The 23,001-nt window shown below is 40.0% G+C and overlaps 1 protein-coding gene across 2 annotated transcripts in view; it reads left to right on the top strand.

Moving 5' to 3' along the window:
* The window catches only part of LOC104606534 (transcription initiation factor IIF subunit alpha-like), a 30,714-nt gene extending 11,806 nt beyond the window's left edge, over positions 1-18,908 (top strand). For both annotated transcript variants that reach the window (XM_010271794.3, XM_010271792.3), the window contains exons 7-10: positions 15,378-15,512; positions 16,623-16,841; positions 17,041-17,247; positions 18,501-18,908. In XM_010271794.3, the coding sequence (XP_010270096.1) occupies positions 15,378-15,512; positions 16,623-16,841; positions 17,041-17,247; positions 18,501-18,590 (651 nt within the window). In that variant the 3' untranslated portion in view covers positions 18,591-18,908. The remainder of the gene's footprint in view (positions 1-15,377; positions 15,513-16,622; positions 16,842-17,040; positions 17,248-18,500) is intronic.
* The last annotated feature ends 4,093 nt before the right edge of the window (positions 18,909-23,001 follow it).

Raw genomic sequence — 23,001 nt, 5'->3', positions numbered from 1 at the left:
AATACTATGTTCTGGGTTGTTTTGTAATTGTAATTGTAATTGCTTCATGGTCAGGATGTACCTTGGATAGTTGGGAGTTAAGACTATTTAGCTCCCTCCTTTGTAACTCTAATTATCTAGTTCCTTATTAACAAAAGTTCATTGTTATTGATCAAAAAAAAAATCACAAAATTGCTAGGCCAAAACCGTGAGTTGCATCTTCACAATCACCATCACCAATTCGACACCCTTCATCTCTAAACTAGATCTTGGCTCTGCCCTTTTTTCCACCAATGGAGACTTGAGGATGAGGGAGTTATCCAAGACCTTAATCAGACTAGTGTATACTTGATAAAGTGGCTCATGATGGAGCGGATGGTCAAAATGGTGGATTTGAGAATTGTCTGTCAAAATAGCATGGAAGGTCGTGTGTCGTTCATGATGCAATTTTGTAGGGTCTTTGATGTAGGACCAGCTGAGTTATCCAAGACCTTAATCAGACTAGTGTATACTTGACAAAGTGGCTCATGATGGAGCGGATGGTCAAAATGGTGGATTTGAGAATTGTCTATCAAAATAGCATGGAAGGTCGTGTGTCGTTCGTGATGCAATTTTGTAGGGCCTTTGATGTAGAACCAGCTTAGTTCTAGTCCTTAGAGATAAGAGAGAAAATAGGGAGAGAAAGAAGATAGAAAATACCTAGAATCACTCACAGGGTGCCTAGAATCACTCTAGGGCATGGGAACCACTCACCATAGCTAGCATAAGCTGAAGAAAACTCAATAAAATTCATTGCCTTTGTGTAAAACATCCATACATTATTTGTAGACTCTAAACTCATAATAATCGTAGGAGTCAAGCATGGAAGCTTTTAATATCTTTATTTTTTCCCCAATTGCATTACTTCAAATAGCTAATGTGATATTAAACATTATGCATTCTTGATTCTACGAGCTGCCTTTGTACCAAGCCCCTCAAGGCAAGCCTAAACATTAAGTGTCTTTTAAAAATATCTTTTACCAGGATGAATGAATGATCAACATTGGCAAATATGGGCTTGCCTCAAGGGGCTTGATTGGGGGTCTGGGGGTGGAGCCCTTGGCCCAATTGCTAAACACACGCACAGAAAAAAAAAAAAACAGAAAAAATGCACAGATTTTCAAAATGCGCACGTCTGGACTGGAGTGCAAGGTGCACTAGGCGCACACCTTTTGAAAATGGTGTGCTTAGGATCTAAGTAAAGCACATACAGTAAAATGCGCCTCGCCTGTGCGCCTAGGCGCACCTTTTAAATCACCGTCCATGGCTTGATGGATTGCTATATAAACTTTGTAGACTATTTAAAGAGTTGGTCAAAGTAGAAGATTATGTCTAGGCACTGGGAAGCAGTTCTGTAGACACAATTTGTTACAAGGTAGGGTCTGGTTCCAAATTCTTGGAATTGACCTCGAACTGGCCTTGAACCGACCCCACCTAATTTGTTACAAGGTAGGGTCTGGTTCCAAATTCTTAGAACCGACCTTCACCTAGGTCGGTTCCAAGGTCTAGGGGTTTACCCTATCCAAACCGACCTAATGAACCGGCCTTGGAACCAAACTTGCCTTGAAATAAATTCCAAAATATTCTTAAGGATGTGAAGATTTGAACCCAAGCACTCATGGTTACAATTGCCATGGTCTCACTTTACCATTGAGTTAGTTTAGTGATTTGATCATTTGTTTTCATTTTTTTAAAGGATATATTTCATTTTTTTTGAAGGGGAAGAGTAAAGAAAGAACAGGTTCCATGGGTAGACCCTGGAACTGACCCCGAAACTGCTAAGGCTAGAACCGACCTTGGAACTGACTTTTACAGGGTAGGTTCTAGTTCCAAAAACTTGGAACCGACCCCTATAGGGTAAGGTTCCAGTTTCTGCCATTGGAACCGAACCGAACCGACCCATGCCCACCCCTATGAACTTATCATTGCTCCAATTAACTTATGAAGACATATAAAAGGAAGCCTTGCTCCTAATGTCATCCAACATAGAAAAAGCGCTAATCCAACACTTTGTTGTATAGCCAAGAATTCAGTTTGCATGATATCTGCACCATTACTAACCCTATCACCTATAGACTATTACACCAATAGAGATGGAAATTTAACCTGTCTTTGTGGGGCTTTTCCCTTTAACTATTCATCGGGTTTGGGGTGGGTTTTGGGGAAACATGAAACTCTGGGGACAAGAGGGGTGGTAGTTGTCCACCTGCCTCGATCCTGGCTTTGAACTTGCCTCGACAAAAATTACATGTCACTGGTGTTCTTGGGATCTTGCAAGTAGGGTTGGATTTGAGCTGAATACTTGGCTATTCGAGCTCGTCTCGCTGAAATTGATATAGGCTCGAGCTCAATTCGAGCTAGAGACTTGAGCTCGAGCTCGGCTCGGCTCGAGCTCGACTGCAAGCCGATTTTTTTTTTAAATAAAAAATATACATATAAAAATATTTTTTATTTTACATACAAAAAATAATAATTATAAAAATTATTTACTATTATATATAAAAAATAAAAATATTATTATGTAAAATAAAAATTATTTATTATATATATTTATATGTATATGTATGTATGTATATACTAAAAATATTTATTTATTATACCAGGCTCGCGAGCCTCATGAGCCGAGCTTCGCTAGGCTTGAGCTTGAGTCAATTAGCAAACGAGCCTATATATCAGGCTCAAGCTCGGCTCGAAGCTCAGTTTAAACCGAACCGAGCTGAGCTTTTCACGAGCCGAGCTCGAATAGCTCATAAGAAGCTCGGCTCGTGGCCACCCCTACTTGCAAGTGACAATATTTCCAAGCTGGATCTCTTCTATTTCCTTGAGTTCCTTGGCTTTCTTCCTAACTAGCACCCACATCAGCCATTTTTTATTAAATATTCATGCACAAAACTGTGGAAGCACCTTAACCTTAAATCAATGAAAAAAATTAAATTAATTATTAAGTTACAAGAATGACTATTGAAAAATATAAAAAAATAAAAACTAAACACAGATACATCAGAACTATGGAAAATAAGTGTGTTTACCTCAACTGAATGTGATGTGAATCCACAAGATGTCAAGATCACAACAAAACCTATTATGAGTCTAAGAAAAAAATCAATGTTTTAGTATAAAAATGAGAGGAAAACTAAAACAAATCAGTAGAAGAAAGAAATAAATAACGTGTAAAAGGATAAAATCAGTGGAAGGAAGAAGACGGGTGGAACCCCTGTTTTTAGGGTAAAACTGATGATGATGAAAGGAAAATCTGCCCCTGTTTTAATGTAGAAACCTGTGGAAGAAAAAAAAAAAACAAGAAAGAAAGTAATAAAGAGGGGCTCCGCCCTGTTTTCGGTGCAAACCGGTGAGGAAAAAAAAAGAAGAAACGAACAGGGAAGAAGGCCCTGCTTTATTTCGATTGAAACTAAGAAAGAAAGAAACGAAGAAGAAGAAGGTGACGACTAGGGCAGAGGCCCTGTTTTACAGTCCAAAACAGTTCTGGAAGAATACCTATTTTTGATTGAATCTGCCGTTGGAAGAAAACTGGAGCCTTAGTCTTGGACAAACAACTGTTCCTCTTTACTTTAGGAAGTTTTTGATGATTTCCAACTATTTTTCTATTATTTTTACTATATGGTATGCAATAGATGTAAAAAAATAAAAGAAAAAGACCTTTTATATATGATAACAGTTATCTATAAACTAAATGCTGTCTGACTTTTGAAACCGTGAATATTTGTCTTCTGATGGAGCTCATTTCTAGTTGGGGAAGGGTTAAAAAAATGGAGGAGAAGAACTTCATGGAGGCCAATCGGTGGAGAAAATCTCTAAAGGTGGAGGCAAAGAACTTTCTGTTGGAAAAACTAAGAATCAGAGGGCAGATCAGCTTGAAAATCTGGGAAGCTAAGATGGCTATGGTGTTGTTGGTAGGATTGAATGTGGTAGAGTGGTTTACAGACATTTTCTGTCAAGGATGAAAACAGAAATGGAAAAAGTTATAGAAAAGAAGGAAAGGGAGGATCTCTCGAAGACGGTAGTGAACCTTGAACCCCCCAACCAGATGGTTTCTACCTTGGTGCAAGCTGGAAATACAGTGGCACTACTGGTATTGGCGGAAAAAGGAGAGTGGACCAACAAGCTGATTGTTGAACGCCTTTTGATGGGTGCAAATCTTTGCTTGATCCTCTGGATAACAAGCCAGAAGTTGAGGCTGTGTGTCTGCAGGATTAACTTGGCTCAGTGAACATTTTCAGGTGGTCTCCTTCATCAAATTCAAAGGATTCCTCAATTCTGGAAGGGCTGATAGTGCGTGTGGTTGGTTTACCATTCCATCTTTGGAATGATGTAGCAGAAGCCATTGCAGTATTGTGTGGAGAAAGACTGGCTGGTGCTTTTTGGGGAGATCTCAGGTCTGCAGCAATCCTATTAAATGGAGTCAAGCCCGAGGAGATCCCCAGGAAAGTGAACTTGAGAGTTGAAGGTGCTTTCTTGGTGGTCTGGTTGGCTTCCTCCATAGAAGCTGAACTGTGGAGGGAAGCTCAAAGGGAGGAAGACAGCAAGGTTGAAGAAGAAACCTTATGTGGCAGCAAGGGGTTGGTAGACATGCAAGGAAGAGACAATTACACAAAAAAGGGTGAGCAAGCTTTTAGAAATTCGAAAGCCTTGCTGAAGATGGGAAGCCTAGACGTGATCAACAAGGTAATAGCTGGGTGTCTGACAGATCATATGCTTTAGCTGTAACAAATGGCGTTAAAAGGGGGCAGTCAACTCCTTTGGACCGAAGTCAAAGGAATTTAGGGGAGTTGTACCGTTGGGTCCATTAAAAATAAGTAGGGCCCGATCTCTACCCAATCTAGGTCAGGCAAATATGAGTGGGCCCTCTCAGATAGGTGGGCCCCAGAATTCAGAAAATGGGCTATCCAACAGACTAGGGGAGAAAACTCCTAGTGGGCCAACTGCTATGGGCCCATTTAAGGTGGGACAGGTGGAGCAAGATATTAGACCAATTTATGGGCCGAAGCTTATCAGCCCATCAAAGGGACCCAAGTCTAACTTAAAGGGTCACATGACCAGGGGAGTGGTGACGATAGATGGTAAGGACCATCTATTTTCTTCTTCTTCGAGCACAACAGCCTGAAAGTCAGAGAAATCGAACTTTTCTCTTCCTGGAAGCTCACTGCAATGGATTGCGTCGGCAAGATTAAATAGATTGTTGCCGGAAAAGCGCAACCCAAGGAGTATCAGGTGAAGTGATTTAGAGGAGTTTAGGCAGGATGATCACTCTGAGGAAGACTTTAGTGATACTGACTTAGATGATACGGTAAGCTTAGGGAGCATCGACCTGAGCAACTCGAGTAATGTTTTTGAGGAAGATAGTGTGGGCACGGAAGTACTTTTTCAGGAGGGAAAGGAAGCTAATTCACAAACAATTGAGGATGATGTTGTGAGAATAATGGATCAGCCTGTGAAGACCACGGTTGTGGCTCAAGTGAGAATAATTCACAAAAACAGGATATGGTTTTGGAAGGGAAAGAGCCTAACACTTTGATCTGTAATGTAACACCAGAAAATGGGCAACACCGGAAGACGAGCTTGGTTGTTAAAGTTGACAGGGTATTGAATCATACTGTAAATTCTCCAATACGAATCCAATCACAGGGAACAGGTTTAGGCCTGCCTCCTTATGCTGGTTCCCTTCCCTCGGAAGATGCCCCCTTGGTCCCCAACAACACAGGTATTGTTGTCCATTCGTTTTTGGTTACTAATGTGCCTCCTGTGCTTGAAACAGATGCTCCAACATCCCGAGTGGAACTAGAGAAGACATGGGAGCAGATTTGTGCATTGCTAGAGGAGTATAAAGAGAAGGAGGGATTAGATCACAGGGAGTGAGTGGTAACCTCTTCAGAAGAAGGATTGTGACATAAGCTATAATTTGGGGGGGGGGGGGGGGAAGAGGCCGAAGCCAGTGTATCAACCAGGAAGATTAATCTCAGACATTGAGGGTGACATTGTATTCAGTGGTAGAAGGGAAAGAAGAAAGGTTCTGCTATAAGGTGGAGTCTGTTGGGAAGGGGAAAGAAGTTTTTCAATGAAAATCATCAGCTGGAATGTGAGAGGTCTAGAGAGTGAAAGAAAGAGAAGGGCAATTAAAGATTTACTAAGAAGAGAGAAATCGGACATAGTGTTGTTATAGGAAACCAAGCTGGCAGAATTGGACAGAAGATGGGTCAGAAGTGTGTGGAGATCAAGAGGAGTTTGTTGGACTTCGGCTCCTTGGGGAGCCTCTAGAGGTCTAGTTACTTCTGTGTCTTTAAAGTTCAGGAATGTAGGGGATGGTTTCACCTGGGTTCTAACCAATGTCTATGGGCCAAACACTCATAGAGAAAGGAATGAGATGTGAGATGTGGGAAGAGTTATATGGTATACAAGGTCTATGGGATGGTCCTTGGTGTCTGGGGGGGATTTCAATGTAATTAGGTTTTATAATGAATCTAATAACCCCCAAAGATCAGTTACGACCAGCATGAGAAAGTTCAATGAACTGATTAGTATGTGTGGCCTAAAGGATTTACCCCTCTTATAAGCCAATTTCAGGTGGTCTAATTTCCAAGAAAATCCCCTTTGCTCAAAACTAGATAGATTCCTCTTTAATGAAGAGTGGGAGAACCATTGGAGGAATTTGGTGGCTAGAGCTTTACCTAGAGTCGCTTCTGATCACTGCCCTATCCAGTTAAGTCCTGATAAGTCTTGAAAATCTAGGCTCCGGTCCACGACCTTTTAGATTTGAGAATATGTGGTTAACTCACCTAGACTTTGTGCACTTGGTTGGGGAATGGTGGAGAGAAGATTTGAGACGGGTGAAGTGGAAGGGAGTGAGATTCCACAAAAAGCTAAAAAGATTGAGATCCAAAATCAAGGAGTGGAATAGGGAGCACTTTAGAAGGATAGAGGAGAAAAAAACTAACTTGGTGTCCAGGATTGAGGAACCAGATTCCAAAGAAGCCCAAAGGATTTTGGATCCTTTGGTGTCTAGGTAGAGAGAGGAAATTTCTTGGAGGCAAAAGTCAAGACACAAATGGGTTAAGGGGATGGAAATACAAAATTCTTCCATGCATTAGCTAATGGGAGGAGAAGAAAAAATTTTGTGGCTAACTTAGAGGTGAATGGAGAGGAAGTCACAAACCAAGATGAGATAGCTGGATTGTTTGTGGATAATTTCAAATCAATCTATAGGAAATCGTTGAATAATAGGCCAATATTGGAAGGAATGGATTGAACTTGGTTGTCTGAAGAACAAGTAAATTGGTTAGAAAGGGATTTTAGTGAAGAGATCATACAAACAATGTTTTCAATGGATAGATCCAAAGCACCTGATCCAGATGGCTTCACCATGGCTTTCTATCAAGACTGTTGGGATGTGGTTAGAGAAGACCTTGTAGGGGTGTTTTAGGAATTTGCAGACAAGAATAAGGTAAACCCTGGAGTTAATGCTACCTTCTTAGCCCTAATCCCAAAGAAGATAGATGCAAAGGACCCAAAGGATTTTAGGCCGATTAGCTTGGTGACAAGCATCTATAAAATCCTAGCTGCAGTGCTATCTGTGAGAGTTTGAGTAGTGCTGCCCTCCTTCATTAGTCAAGCACAAGGTGCTTTCGTGGAAGGAAGGCAAATACCAAATCAGATTTTAATAGCAAATGAGTATGTGGAGGACATGAGAAAGTCGGGAAATCAAGGTTTTTCTTGTAAGCTGGATTTAGAAAAGGCCTATGATCTTGTGGATTGGAGCTTCTTATTGGAGGTCCTTGGGTGTTGTGGATTTGGAGATATTTCTTTTCACCTATAGGGAAGAGGAAGTGAGAGGTTGGAGGGTAGGAAGGAACAATGTCTGGATGACCCACCTACAGTTTGTCGATGACATCATAATCTTCTATGAAGGGGGTGATAGGCGAGAAGTGAGGAATCTTAGAGCCTTGGTACATTACTTTTAGAATGTCTCCAATTTGAAGATAAACTTAGACAAGAGTTGTGTGGTAGGTGTTAATATGAATGGGAGGGTTCTTGAGTTTGTGGCGGATTGTTTAGGTTGTCCCATTTCTTCTTGGCCCTTGTAGTACCTAGGTCTCCCTCTAGGTGCTAACCAATGTTTTAAAACACGGAGGTGTGACACGAGGCATTCCACTACCTAGAGGCGTGAGGCGTAGTTCAGAATGCAAGAGGCGTAAGCCTCATAAACTCAAGGAGGCATAAGCCTCCTTAAGAGGAGGAGGAAGAGGAAGGGGGATCTCACTTTTTCTTTATTTTTAATAAAAATCTTTTATATTAAGAAGAATAAAGATGCATAACATTAGTTGAAGGGGGGGGGGTCTTTTAGAAGATGGTGATGAAGTCATTCTTACTAGCTATTGCAAGGTTCTTCCTAACATTTATCTTTTTTTTTCTTGGAATTTGATGTGATTATATTCTTCATGAATCATGGAAACATGCACAATGAATTAGCTTCCTCTCAACATTGTATGTATTCTTGACCATTTAAGTTGTGAGACTTCCAACCACAGCCTCATCTGCCAAATCCTTCTCCATCATTTCTTTTTGTGCATGGAAAAGTATGCTCTAAATTTGAATTTACCCAAAAAAAAAAGAAAAGAAAAAGGGTCTATATTTGATCATGCAAGGGGTAGAAGCAAAAAGGCCATTACCCAATGTTGGTCCCAGCCAATGTTTTAAAACACAGAGGTGTGATGCGAGGCGTTCCACTACCTAGAGACGTGAGGCGTAGTTCAAAACACAAGAGGCATAAGCCTCCTTAAGGCTATGTTTGGTTTGAAGGAAAAGGTAGGGAAAGGAAGGGAAAGATATCAAAACCTATACAAGGTTTGTAAAGGTTTCCTTGCCTTTCCTTTCCTTTCCCTACTTTTTCCTTCAAACCAAACATAGCCTAAGAGGAGGAGGGTTAGGAGGATGAAGAGAAAGGGGGGATCTCATTTTTTTCTTTATTTTTAATAAAAATCTTTTATATTAAGAAGAATAAAGATGCATAACATTAGTTGAAAGGGGGGGGGGTACGCCTCTAGCTGAAAAGGGGGTGTGGGGGTAAGGGGCAAACCACTTTCTTTCCCCCAGTCGAAGGGGTAAGGGGCAAACCACTTTCTTTCCCCTTATCTTTTCTTCCCTTCCCTTTTCTTTTCTTTTCTTTTCTCCTTTTTTCTTCTCTTTCTTTTTCTTTCCCTTCCCTTTGTTTTCCTTTCCTTTTTTTGCTTTTTTCTTTTTTTTTGTCGTTTTATATAAGATGTGCATGAGGCGTACACCTCTAGCAAGCCTCATGAAAAAAGCGCTTGAGGCGTACGCCTCAAAGGTGTCAGCGCCTCTGGCATACGCCTCAGGGTGTTTTGGGAGCGCCTTGCCTGGAGGCACGCCTCCAGGCATACGCCTCCCACACCTTTTAAAACACTTGTGCTAACCCAAAGAATAGTAGTTTTCGGACCTCAGTTTTGGAAAAGTTTGAGAAAAGATTAGCCTCTTGGAAAAAGAACTACATCTCTCTAGGGGGTATAGTGACTTTATTGAGAGCCACTCTAGCAAACCTACCATTCTATTTTTTCTCTATCTTTAGGATTCCTACTAGGGAGACTAAGAAGTTGGAGAGACTAATGAGAAATTTTCTTTGGGAGCCAGGGGAGGAAAAGAAAGATTACTTAATTAACTAGGAAATAGTTTGTAGGAGTAAAGAGGAGGGTGGACTGGGATTAGGAAGGCTAGTTCTCAAGAATCAAGCTCTCTTAGGAAAATGGTTGTGGAGGTGGACAATGGCCCTTAGAAAGGGAGAGGTCGTGGCATGAAGTGATATGATAGCTAGTATACATGGCAGATTGGAAGATGGATGGGATGTTAGTGTATCACGTCGAGCTATGTTGGCAACTCCGTGGAAAGCAATCCAGAGCATCCTCCCTCAATTTCTGAATTATGTTAGGTATGATGTCAACTCTAGTAATTCTGTACCCTTAAGGACCGGTACCTGTCCCTCTCTTCAAGGAAAAAACTATCTCTCACTTTCTCCCAACACCTGCCTCACCCTTTTCCTTAAGTTGGGACTTTGGTTTTCGTAAAGGCTTGAGGGATGAATTGGCACTCCTCTTGGACCACTGAAACTGAATTTGCATGTCTTGAGTGAGCTGGTAAATTTTCTTTTTTTTTTTTTTTTCATTCGAGAACTTCCACAAACTAACATCTTCCTTTTGCAGCCAGTTAATAGCCACTCTAGAGTCACCCTCCACCAGCAACTTCCTAATATTCAGCTGTTTGGCTCTTTTTATTCCTTCTAATACTGCTGAAATTTCAGCTCTCAGAGAATCCCCCCAACCTGTAGGCCCTGAAAACATGGCCAAAATTCGACCTTCTTCGTCCCTGAACACTCCACCTATACCTGAAGGGCCTGGGTTTCCTTCGCTGCTGCCATCAAAATTCAATTTAGTGAACCCCAAAGTTGGAGGAGACCAAGTTGGAAGTTGGAACAGGGGAATTAATCAACCGAGCGGACCAAGGTACTTCTTTCCAATTTCTAATGATATCTCTTGCTGAGAAATCCTTCAAATAGCTTCATAGACTTGACCTAATGAACCACCCTAACATAGATTAAATCAATGATGGCTTCTTTGTTCTTTTCTTTTTCATGGAAAGTTTGTTGATTCCTTTCCTCCCACACTGTCCAACATACAGCTTCTCTTACACATCTCCACAAAATTTTACCTCTCTTTTTTAAACCTCTCACTGAAGTAGAGTTAAACAAGCTTTGCACACTTTGGGGGTGGGCCACCTGCAACCAAAAAGAGAGAAAAACCAACACCAGATTTCTGATACAAAAGGACAAGAAACTAATAAGTGATAACAGCTCTCACCATTCTTCTTACATAAGATGCACCAGTGCGGAGAGTGTTTCAGACCTGTTGTCTCTTCTTGGTAGTGTTTTTTTGGACCCTCTTAGATTGGATATGAGATTATGGTCCGCTCATCCAAAAGATTATTTCCACCTAAAATTATTATTTTCTGCTGGAGGTGCTTTATAGTAAGATCAATACCTTGGACTGCTTGCAGAAGAAAAGGCCTTTCATGTGCTTGTCCCCTAATTGGTGTGTACTTTGTAGGGCTAGTGGTGAGGATTGCTCCCACTTACTTTTATCTTGTTCCTTCTTAGCCTTGTTTTCAGGCCCTGTGGGAATAGGAGACTCTAATAGAGCTGAGATTTTAGTGGCTGTACAAGGTATTCAGATTGCAAAACAATTAGGAGTTCAGAATTTGGTAATTGAAGGAGACTCCAAAATTGTTGTGGGATGGCTGACAGATCCAGGCTCAGCTATATTGCGATACAAAGACTTATTGAGGAAAGTTAATTGCCTCACAAGGAGCATGACTGTTACCACCCTTTTGGTAGAAAGTTCAGCAAATACCTTAGCGGATGGGTTGGCTAAGCAAGGGGCTTCAAGGGAACACTTATTTTTATCTGCACTGTAATTTTATTTCTGTTTTATTCCTGTCTTAACTTGATGTAATACTTAGGTAGAAGAGGTAACAGCTCGTGCCTCTCCATGGGTTTCCTGTAAAGCCTTAATTCTCTGGTTTAATAAAATTATCTTCATTATAAAAAACAGTTATCTATAAACTAAAAATACAAAAGTAATAAAAAAAACCAGAAGGTGCTTGCGTGGGCCACCTGGTGCCTGACCCGAGGCTTACGACTAGGCACAGAGGCGAGTGCCTTCCTGAAGTGCATGCTCCTTAACCCTAGGTGAGGCGCATAGCCTGGAACGCACCTTTTAAAACACTGCTTGATGGGGAAACTTTCTCTTTTGTCAAGCATTCCCTAGAATTTACAATTTGTCAATTTCAAAAAATTATTGAATTGCTGAAATGATAACCTTGGTTGAGAATGGGGTGGAATGGAACCTGGGACTTAGAAGATCTTTAAGAGACTGAAACTAAATCTAGTGTTTAAAAGCGCAAGGTGCAAAAAAGGCGCAGAGGTCAATTTGCACCTGAAGCACAAGGTGAGGCGTGTGCCTTTTTGAAGCAAGGTGCAAAAATAAAAAAAAATGCTAAAAAATCAAGAAAAAATGTCAGAAAATTCAAAAAATAAAAAAAATTAAACATAATATTAATAAAAAATATAAACTTAAATTTTAAAAAACCTATTGTCTAAAATTAAAATACATAAACATAAGATGTAAAGCATATCAAATGAGAATTTAAAAACAAAATCAAACATATAAAACATTTTCAAGCATGTAAAACCTCTAATCTCTTTTTTCACTCAATTGCATTATTTCAAGTAGAAAAAGCAAAAAAACGTCAAATTTTCAAGAGGTGCACGCTGGTGCGCCTTTTGAAAGGGCTGCACCTAGGACCTAGGTGAGGCGCATACCCTAAAATGCGCCTCGCCTGTGCGCCTAGGCGTGCCTTTTAAATCACTGACTAAATCCCCCTTTTAAAGTCACTTCGGGATGTTACCTTGTCACCCTCAAGAGTCGATAAGAGTTTGGTCACCTAGTACTAGGGGTAACTTTACATGTGCATCCTTTTTTTAAAACTCTTAAGTTTTTTTGTTGGGTGGCTGTTAACCAAATCATCAACACTTGTGAAAGGCCCCAAAAAATTGGAATAAACTGGGCTCTGTCACCTTGTGTGTGCCCTTTGCTTAAAGAGTGTGGAAAACATTAGCCACCTATTACTGCATTGTTCCTTTGCTTCTAGACTGTGGCAGCTATTTTTTTTTTTTCTTGTTGTTTGGGAGGGAGTGAGCAGCATCGAATGAAGGGAAGATCTGTTCATGGCATTATGTGGGGGTGGGGAGGGTGGGGGGGGGGCAGTGCTGTGGGGATTGTGGAGTAAATGAAATGCAATAATTTTTGGAGAATGCATAAGTAGGCGGAGGAAGTTTTTGAACTTATAAAATGAGGGCTGCTCATTGGGCAGTGATTTGTGATGATTTCAAAGGGGTTTCCTTTAATGATTTACTGAAGGAATGGCAGCTAAGCTTGTTGTGAGTTTTCAATGTAGCAGACAACCTAGGATTGTTGAATGGTCCCCTCCTGATGCTGGAAAGATCAAGCTAAATTTTGATGGGTGCTGTTTGGGCAACCTGGGGGCTTCCGGTTAGAGGGAGTTGTGAGGGATGAAAGTGGCAACATACTTTGTAGTTTTTCAGGGCTGGTTTGTGAAGGTAATTTCATTGAGAGCTGAATTGTTGGCATTAATTCAAGGGCCAAAGTTGATGAGGATGCAGAGCTTGATAAATTTGGAAGTTGAAGGGGACTGTCAAACCATCTTCTGTTGGGTGAATCACAAAATCAAGTTCCTTGGACTTTTAGATCATTGGTGAGACTAGTGCTGGGGTGGGAAGAGATGTTTTAGTTTAGGGTTGCACAGGACGAGCTTGTAATTTGTAATTTGGCTTTTTTTTTTTTAATCTTTCTTTCTTTTTTTATCTCTAGTTGTATATGCTCTTTGGTGGAGGGCTGAGTTGAATTTGTATCTATATTTGTGTTTCACTCAATGATTTGGATAATATTTTTTGATAAATTTTAATTTTGAATAATATTAGTAATAGAAGAAGCATTCATCAAAAAAAAAAAAAAGAAGAAAACAGTAAAACGAGCGAGGAAATTAGTAACCCAATTGCAAACTTTACAGACTAACAGAGAGCTACTGCAGAATACACTGACGAGCTGCCTGGCCTTGAAACACCTTCAAGAGGAAAACGAGGCAATAGAGGAAAGACTAGAAGTAGACGTGAGGAAAACAAGGTTGATTGTGAAAATGCCTGACCCAGTTTCTGCTTAACAAATGGCTTCCCCCATTGTTAAGCAGGGGGGTCTAATGTAAGAGAGTTGATAAGTATACAACTATATTGAGACCTCAGTATGTCATTATGAGTCTGAACTATTGCATCTTTTCCGGACCCAGCAGGATCCCTATGGGAACTCACGGGGATCAGACTAGGCATGACCTCTAGGATATTGTGATCTTGCACGAGACGATCTCACTCTGGCTAAATAGTACTCACCTGATACAAGTTTCTACTTGGGGTGCCTTGGGCATGATTGACACAATTGTTTGGACCGAGACATGTGGCAGAATCGCGATGGAGGTCAAGGAGGTTGCACGTGATAGTACAATGGTCCCCCCAGGATATGTGTCTACACTCAGGGCACTCAAAAGCATGTGTAGGACCATACAATGGTCCCCCGAGGACACATGTCCTAAGGAAAACCCAGGTTTGTTCCCTCTGTAAAGGCAAGGAACATTCTGGAATGATTTGAACCATGCATGTCTCCATGGCAAACCTCTTCAATATATAGGGGGCTTGATCTCCTAATCGAGGACTTCGACATTCTCATTCTTACCCATCCTTCTCAGAGCTCCTTATCCTCTTTTAAGTATCTTCAAATTCTGGATTCCTCTAACTCAGAATCATAGTTGTCAAGCTGACGTCTAGGCGACAAGGCACCCTTTGAGGCTTGCCTCGCCTAATTGCCAAGCAGTTTTGAACTATGTATTGTAAAATACTTTTTTATTGTTTATTTTTTGACATTATAATTATAAAATAGGTACTATTAAACTAAAATATTCATTTTGTGTGTTTATATACTAATTTCTTTTTATTATTTTCTCATCTGTTAGGACTTAATCAATACAAACATTGCTAAATGCTGTATTGAACCCTAAAAACTTTCTTTTCCTTCTTTTTCTTCTCATGAATATGTTGATTTTCTATACTTTAACATGAACTCTATACTTTTCTTATGAAAATTATGAATAATTAGCAAGGAAATATGGCTATGGTACCTTATGAAAATTATGAATAATTATTAAGGAAATATGGCTATGGTACGTAGGGAACTACCATAGGATCTATGTTTTCTACATAAAAAAAAAAAAAAAATCCATCGCCTAGGCGACAAGGCGCCCCCCTGATGCCCAGCCTCGCCTTGGCGCCTTGAAAACTATGCTCAGAATGATAGTAAAAAGAATGAATTCTCAGCTAACTATGACAAGGAATCAAGTTTAGGCTGGAGGGAAAAAATACCTTGAGGACTTCATTGTTCAACTCCCTTTTGAAAACCAAGATGGGTATCAAATAGAATGAGCTGTTGTTCTCCATTTGACATTTCACTCCCTCTCAAGTCATCATCTTGCATGCTTCTTCATTTATTATTCATATAACTTCAGATATGCCTTGTATTACTAACACTTCGTTGTTTTTGACTTTTCTGTACTGTGTAGAGATACTAAGATCTCAATGTTGAATGTATTACTTCTTTAATATGTATGTTCGCAAGTAATGGATATTCATAGAAAGGATTTTGTGCTTTACACTTATGCAGGATGAAGAGGATGAAGATGAAGCTAATGAAGAAGAGGGAGGGCTTAGCAAATCTGGGAAGGAGCTAAAGAAGCTGCTTGGTAGAGCAGGTGGACTGAATGATTCGGATGCCGAGGAGGAGGAGGATGATGATGATGTAAGTTCATATGATGCATATTCTAAAAGCATAAGCTGTGATGAACTAACAACATCTTTAAAGTGGTGTAGACCAAGGTTTAAAGTATCGGAAACGCAAGGTGTATCGGAAAGACAATTTTAAGAGACATATCGGGATACGTTTTGAATATGCATGGATACAGACGAAAAATCAAGATACGCATAAATATGTTAAGAAATTCATAAAAATCATAAAAAATGTATTATTAACAATGCTTACAAGTTTTATATGATTGTAAATAAATCATTTAAATGTAAAAAAACATAATTTAACTTTTATATAAAATGTGACATATTGATACATAATTAGTAGCCGTTGAAAAATGATGGAATAACTAAAATGTGAAAAAAACAAAAAAACTAAAATATGAATGTATATACATCAATTTTCAAATAATCGGTATAATTATTTTAATATATATTAATATATAAATTTTAATAATTAATTTCAGCATTTATTAATAAGCACCACTAAGAAAAGAAAAACAGTTGACTTAAAACTAAAAATGCATGTAATTGCACCAAACAAATTGGATTGGTTTAGTGGCGAAATTAATATTTGTAGTTTTTACACTAACAAAACGAAATTAATGAGAGAGAGAGAGAGAGAGAGTCATTAATTAATAGAATTAATGAGAGATATGTAATTAGGCGCTAAATTTCAAATTTAAATTTAAAGTTGCCTTAAATATAGGAGTAATTAACTAATTAATGAAGAAGTTAGACTTAAATAGATAAGTAACAGAAGACATTAATGAGAGAGATTTGGTATTAAATATAGATTAATTGAACAAGGGAAACTGAAACGGTTCGGTTTGTATCGGCTTATTTCCGGATTGTATTGGCCGATACAAATCCGAAACGGCCCGATATGGGCCCGTATTGGTCAATACATACGAAAAGATACGGAACACATGAATTTTACATGTTCCGTGTATCGGTTTCTTATGGAAACAGTACGTATCGGACGATACGGCCCGATACGTTACGATATTTTAAACCTTGGTGTAGACATAGCTAATATTAAATTATTTAGGCAAATATGGTATTTGGCATCATAATTTACAGTGCTCTTTGTTGACAAGGTTAGATGGAAGATGAAATGGGTATGTCCCCTGTACTGGCTCCAAAACAGAAGGATTCACCAAAAGAAGAACCTGCTGATAGCAGTCCTTCAAAACCAGTACCTTCAGGTTCTGCTCGAGGAACACCCTCAACATCCAAGTCGTCTAAGTCAAAGAGAAAATCAGCCGGGGATGATGGGAAAGTTCCTAATGGTGCTCCTGCAAAAAAAGGGAAGTTTGAAAATGTATGTCATCACCCCTTTCTTAATTACACATTTTTATCAGCTCATCTACTCATTTCTCCCGTAGTTGGTATTAAGATCTTGAGGAATGAAACTACTTGCCGAACAAATTATGCTTCTAGTGTTTTTCCTTTTCTACTGTGCTGTACATGATATGCCTTTTTACCCCAACACTGATTTTGCCATTTCCATGTCCACTCAGGAATCAAAATCTTCTGTAAAGGATGAACCCACATCCACTTCCAGGGGTAATGTGCCTCCAAAAGGGTCAGCATCTTTGACAACTGGATCAACACCCCCTACTGGTCCTGTCACAGAGGATGAAATCAGGGCTGTACTGTTGCAAATGGCACCTGTCACCACACAGGATCTTGTTGCTAAATTTAAAGCGAGACTGAAATCAAAGGAGGTACCTTCTTACATGTTTTTAACTTGATGTTTTTTAGGCATCTGCTTGAAATCATCTTTGCCAAATAATACACTTTTTTATAATAAAGATAATATTTGATTAAAAATAAAAGATAATACAGGGAGATAAAGAATCACCAGTGAGAGGGAAATACAGAAAACTGCCCCACAACATAATAAGCAAAACAACATTAACATCATCATAAGACCTAACAGAGGCCCCAAACATGCATACACCACAAACTTGAGATCTCCAATTGTCTTCTTAACTCCTTTGTCTCCTTCCCTTTCTCAAACCCACTAACCCCTTCCCCAGCGCCTCTCCTTGTACCAATTAATCCACTTTCACTGCTATTAAAGTCCCATCTCTTTCTTGCTTCCTATGATAATAGAATCACCAAAAACCTTATATTCATTCCTCTCTCTCTAAAAAAAAAAAAAGAAAAAGAAAAACTAAAGAAAAACCTGGGACAGTTTCCTAGCATATTTTATTCCACTCCAGTGTTTTAAAAGGTGTGGGAGGCGTACGCCTGGAGGCGCGGCGCTCCCAAAACGCCCTGAGGTGTATGCCAGAGGTGCTGACACCTCTGAGGCGTACGCTTCAGGTGCAAGAGGCGTACGCCTCATGCGCCTCATGCACATCTGATATAAAAAGATAGAAAAAAAAAGAAAAAAGAAAAAAAAAAGGATAGGAAAGGAAAAGAAAGGGAAAGAAAAAGAAAGAGAAGAAAAAAAGAGAAAAGGAAAGAAAAGGAAAGGAAAGGAAGGGAAGAAAAGATAAGGGGAAAGAAAGTGGTTTGCCCCCTGCCCCTTCGGCTGGGCTTCGCCCCCCAGACCCCCGCCCCCTTTTCGATGCAGCCTCGCTTGCCTTCGCTTCGACAAGACCACCCCTTTCAACTAATGTTATGCATCTTTATTTTTCTTAATATAAAAGATTTTTATTAAAAATAAATAATAAATGAGATCCCCCTTCCTCTTCATCCTCCTAACCCCTCTCCTCTTAAGGAGGCTTGTGCTTCCTTGTGTTCGTTCTAGGTAGTGGAACGCCTTGCGTTTAAAACATTGTTCCACCCAAAAGAGCAAATCAAGTTTTCTTGCAACTTGTACTTCTATATCAAGTTATTTACTCTAACTAGCAACGGAAGAAGTGCATTGTTTTTTTTTTTTTTGATAAATAAGAAGAGTGCCTTGTTAATATATTTGTTCCTCCCTGGTGTTCTGAATATTTAACTAGCAAAGGATTCATTGTTGCAGGACAAGGCAGCTTTCGCAGAAATTTTAAGAAGAATTTCTAAGATACAGAAGACCAATGGATCAAATTATGTTGTGTTGAGAGACAAATGATGTTTGGGCCCTACATTAAGCTTCTCTTGCGGCCCAAAATCTGGTTTTGCTTGAGGTACAGCAGTTGGTTTGTTGTAACAAATCAGGACACTGTTGTCTAACTTTGCTTTTCCATTGTGTACGTGTAGTATGGCATTATGACTTTTTTCTCATATCCACAATTGTTAAGAGAAACAATTGAGGTATTGTATCTTTAGAGGGCGCCTGTTAGAATATGATGCAAAAAGGCAACAATGCGGTTATGTAAATCAAGTGATGAAACCCCGGTGGTTGGGATTGGCCGTTACCATGATTTCTAATGAAATCTCCATAAACAAACACTTGTGAAATGATATTGAAAGAAGTGATTTTTATATTATTAGGTTCTACTTTCTAGATACCTAATCCAGGAGCCTGCTTGGTAGGAAGCGGGATCTGCTCCTCACAAATGGGCGCCTCACAGGCACATCCACCGTGCGTTGGGAATATCTTCCGTGAATAATAATTAGTAAGTACAGAAGATGTTTTCAATGCATGGTAAGGATGTGTGTGAGGAGCGGATCCGGTCTCGATTGGTAGTTGGTGCAACGTGCAATGGTATAATCTTGGACCGACTGTTGTTTACCCAAAAAATGACACTGAGAATGTAAGTGTCCATTTTGTGCAAAACATACCAGAGGTTGTCTTGACAAAGGGTATTTGTTGGTTTGCTATTTGCTTGACGGTTGACAAAAACAATGGTCGTTTCAGTCTGAACCAGTGAATTCATAGGCTTTTGTTTTGTTTTTATTTTTTCTTAACTACTTTGACTGTTAGTTGGATCTGTTTACCGCGATCCCTTGTTTACCGCGATCCACTAAGGATCTCAGAGGCACGAACAAGAAAGGAGATGGTACCAAGGTTTAAAATATCGATACGCTCGGAATTGATACATTTTTATTGTTTTTTTTTTATTTTTTTTCAACTGATTCACGGGGTCGGTTTAGGTCTCTTCTACCCCTGAATCAGTCAGACTTCCAATGCATCCATTGTAGGGGCATATCGGAGGGGTTCTGGAACGATACGGGTCAATACGTGTTGATATTTTGAACCTTGGATGGTATATATCAAGAATTAAAATATTGATACGTCAAATACTTGAGCGGGTATTATATTTTTGGGATAAGTACATTGCACTCAATTCAACATTTTATTTTTTGGGAGAATGACGGTAGAGCCTAGGGTCAGAATTTGTAGGTTAAACTACTGTTGGCGTAGGTGCCAGATCGGAATTGATGCCAATTCACGGGTGGGCGTTGATGCAGTGTGGGTTGTTGACATTTTGAATGTTTATAGCTCTGCAGTGGAAATAAAAAATCTGCATTGGGCATGTCCATACTTTTCGTATTATTTTTTTCACACCATTTATCATTTTAAAGTTTTAGTTTTTTAAAAAAATCTTCTTGTATATGATACACCTAGCATCCCATGTGAAGTGATAGTTAATTACTTTGTACTTTGGGAGTAGTGATTAGACATGTTCATGGGTCGGGCCGGGCCGGGCTCGGGCCGGGCTTTTACTCTTCATTAACAGAAATATGTTAGGCTCGAGCCCGAGCCCGAGCCCGAGCCCGGCCTGACCAACGGACCTACAACTTGGGCCCGAGCCCAGCCCTAATAAAAAGCCCGAAGCCCGAAGCCCGACCTAATAAAAAAAATTAAAAATTTTCCCTATTCAATAATCAATATAAATCAGAATTTATTTACATTATAAATTCAAAATTTATTTATATTAAAAAAAGAATATAAAAAAGGGAAAGAGGATGTGGAGAAGAAGAATTCGGTTGGAAAAAGAAGGGTATTCAACTAGGGTTTTTAGGTTTAGTTATAGGTCGGATCGGGCCGGGCTCGGGCCGGGCTATTTTGACAAATCCCGAGCCTGGCTCGAATTTATTGTGGGCCGGGCTTTTTGGCCCGAGGTTAAGCCCGCAGGCCTATATACCTGTTCAAGCCCGTCTGGGGGTCGGGCCGGCCCGTCGGGCCACTCGGCCCATGAACAGGTCTAGTAGTGATTACGGGGTGCAAATGGATCGGATTGAGATCTAATTTGGTTGAATTTGGATCACCCAAGGTTCAAAGCATCGAATCGTTCTAGGACCCCTCCAATACGGGTCTGACCAGTTCAGGGGGTAGAGGAGCCCTAAACCGGCCCCCCTGAACCGGTTGTGAAAAAATAAAAAAAAAAAAAGCTACTTCAGACTTTGATTCCGTGTCAAAAACAACTTCATACATATTAGAGACAACATACCCTGGCTGTTGGATGGACAATGGATCATCCTCAAACCTTGGATTATCGAAGGTTGTAGTGTGAGTGGAACCTACAATGAGATTGAAGTATGGGTTCAATTGCACGATCTCCCTTTCGAAATTTTAGCTGAACAAGTTGGTTCCCCTATATTTCAACGTATTGGTCCTATCCCACTTAGTGACGGCTGCCCAAAATTACATTAGAGCAAAAGTCCAAATCTCAATAGAATACCCCCTGAAGACTAGTTGTTTCTACAACACTCAAAGTTGGGTCACATTAAGATATGAAAACTTACCTTGGATGTGCTATCTCTATGGAAGAGTGGAACATCTTTTCTGTTGATGCTCACAATAGCTACCTCAGACAAGTGGTTGCTCCTTTGATCAGTTTTTCAGGAATCATCCAAGCCTACCACCACACCTTGAGACTAGATCAAAGCCTCATCATGGGAAAACTCAAGCTCAAGTGGAACCCCAAGAAGGCAATGTTCATCAAGAAGATTCGGAGGATATCCTAGCACTAGCCTTATCCCCCCCCAGTTAGCAAGAGTGGAAACCTCAGCCTAAAATGCCTATGAGTGTCCCCAACCACCTCTAACTTGTTGTCCAAGCCCGAGCTTCTCTTAACCAACTTTTCATGGTGGGACTTCGTAACTCAATGATGTTAGCAAGGGGTAAACGATCAAGAATCAACCTGTTAGAAGGGTTGGAAGTGGAGGATGAGAGACCTGACCTCATAGTTTATGAGTGGCCTGAATCCTCGTCAACGTAGGCGCTAATGAACCGGGTCATAGCTCCAAACCATATTCAACAAGAGACTGTTGAGAGCTCAAACCCGGATCAAGGCTTACACCTTTCAACTTCTTTGGTTGATGAGGAACTCCCATATGATTGGTTGATTGGTTTATTTATGGTTGCCAGTTAAGAATAGATTTTGGGCAAACCTAAAAGCTTAGCTCCAAACAATTGACCTCCCATATATTCTTATGGGAGATTTCAATGAGGCAACAGTAGCGGGATTGACTAACCCAAACTCATCCTGATCCATCTCTAAGCTGACATCCCGACAATACCGCAACATGATCTTAGATCTAAACCTCTTTGAAATGAGCATCAAAGGAGGAGGGCTTTCCTAGATCAAATGCTGAAGGAATGGACCCTATTTGATAAGAACCCTATATGGGGTTATTGCCTCTTTTGACTAGATTTCTTAGTCACCAAATGCTTCTTTGTCCTTGGCTCCAAGGTGGGGCTCAAACCATCACCCCTTGATTCTAGAAAAAAAAACCCTCAAATCCAAAGCCATCCCATGCCTTTTCGCTTTTATGAAATGTCGCTAGCAGATCAATCCTGTAGGAAAGAGATTGAGGAGGGTTGGAGCTTTCAAATTAATGGTCACATGGCCTACAAGCTAGCCTTGAGGATGGACAAAAAAAAAGAGTAAATCTCTGTTCAATGACCCCCAAAATGTCTTCACTAGATATAGGATGAAATCACTCAGGTAAACCAGAACAGCCTAGGAGATCATCATAAAATTCAAGAGCTATATAAAAACTTTGAGGAGCTTTCTCATCAGGTAGAAAGCATGTGGAGACAAAAATCCCAGCATAGGAGTACGAGGTTCAGAAAAAAAAAAAAAAAAGGAACCACATAGAGGGAATACAAGATGAGCAAGGGAAATGGGTGACAGAGCATAAGGACATTGCTAAAGTGTTCACATCTTACTTTTCATAGGAGTACGAGGTTCAGACAAAAAAAAATAAAAAAAGGAACCACATAGAGGGAATAAAAGATGAGCAAGGGAACTGGGTGACAGAGCATAAGGACATTGCTAAGGTGTTCACATCTTACTTTTCAAAGTTGTTTAAAGTCTGTGACACTGGAGACTTAAGTACCATTCCTTCCCTTTTCAACTCCATCATTTCCGCAAAGGACAATGAACAACTTTTAGTAGATTCCTCAATAGAAGAAGTTAAAAAAGCCCTTTGGAGTATAGGCAATCTTAAAGCCCCAGGCCCAGATGGAATGCCTGCATTGGTTTACAAGGAATGTTGCGATTTAATGGGAGAGAATGTTATCTTTTTAGCCAAGAGTTTTTCTAGATAAAGAAAATTCTCAGGAGACTGAACCATACCTTCATATGTCT

Source organism: Nelumbo nucifera, chromosome 1 (assembly GCF_055504915.1).
Source record: "Nelumbo nucifera cultivar China Antique chromosome 1, China Antique-T2T, whole genome shotgun sequence".
In the NCBI taxonomy this organism is placed as follows: Eukaryota; Viridiplantae; Streptophyta; class Magnoliopsida; order Proteales; family Nelumbonaceae; genus Nelumbo; species Nelumbo nucifera.
Note: the sequence above shows the minus strand (reverse complement) of the source record. Positions and strands in the feature narration are given on the sequence as shown.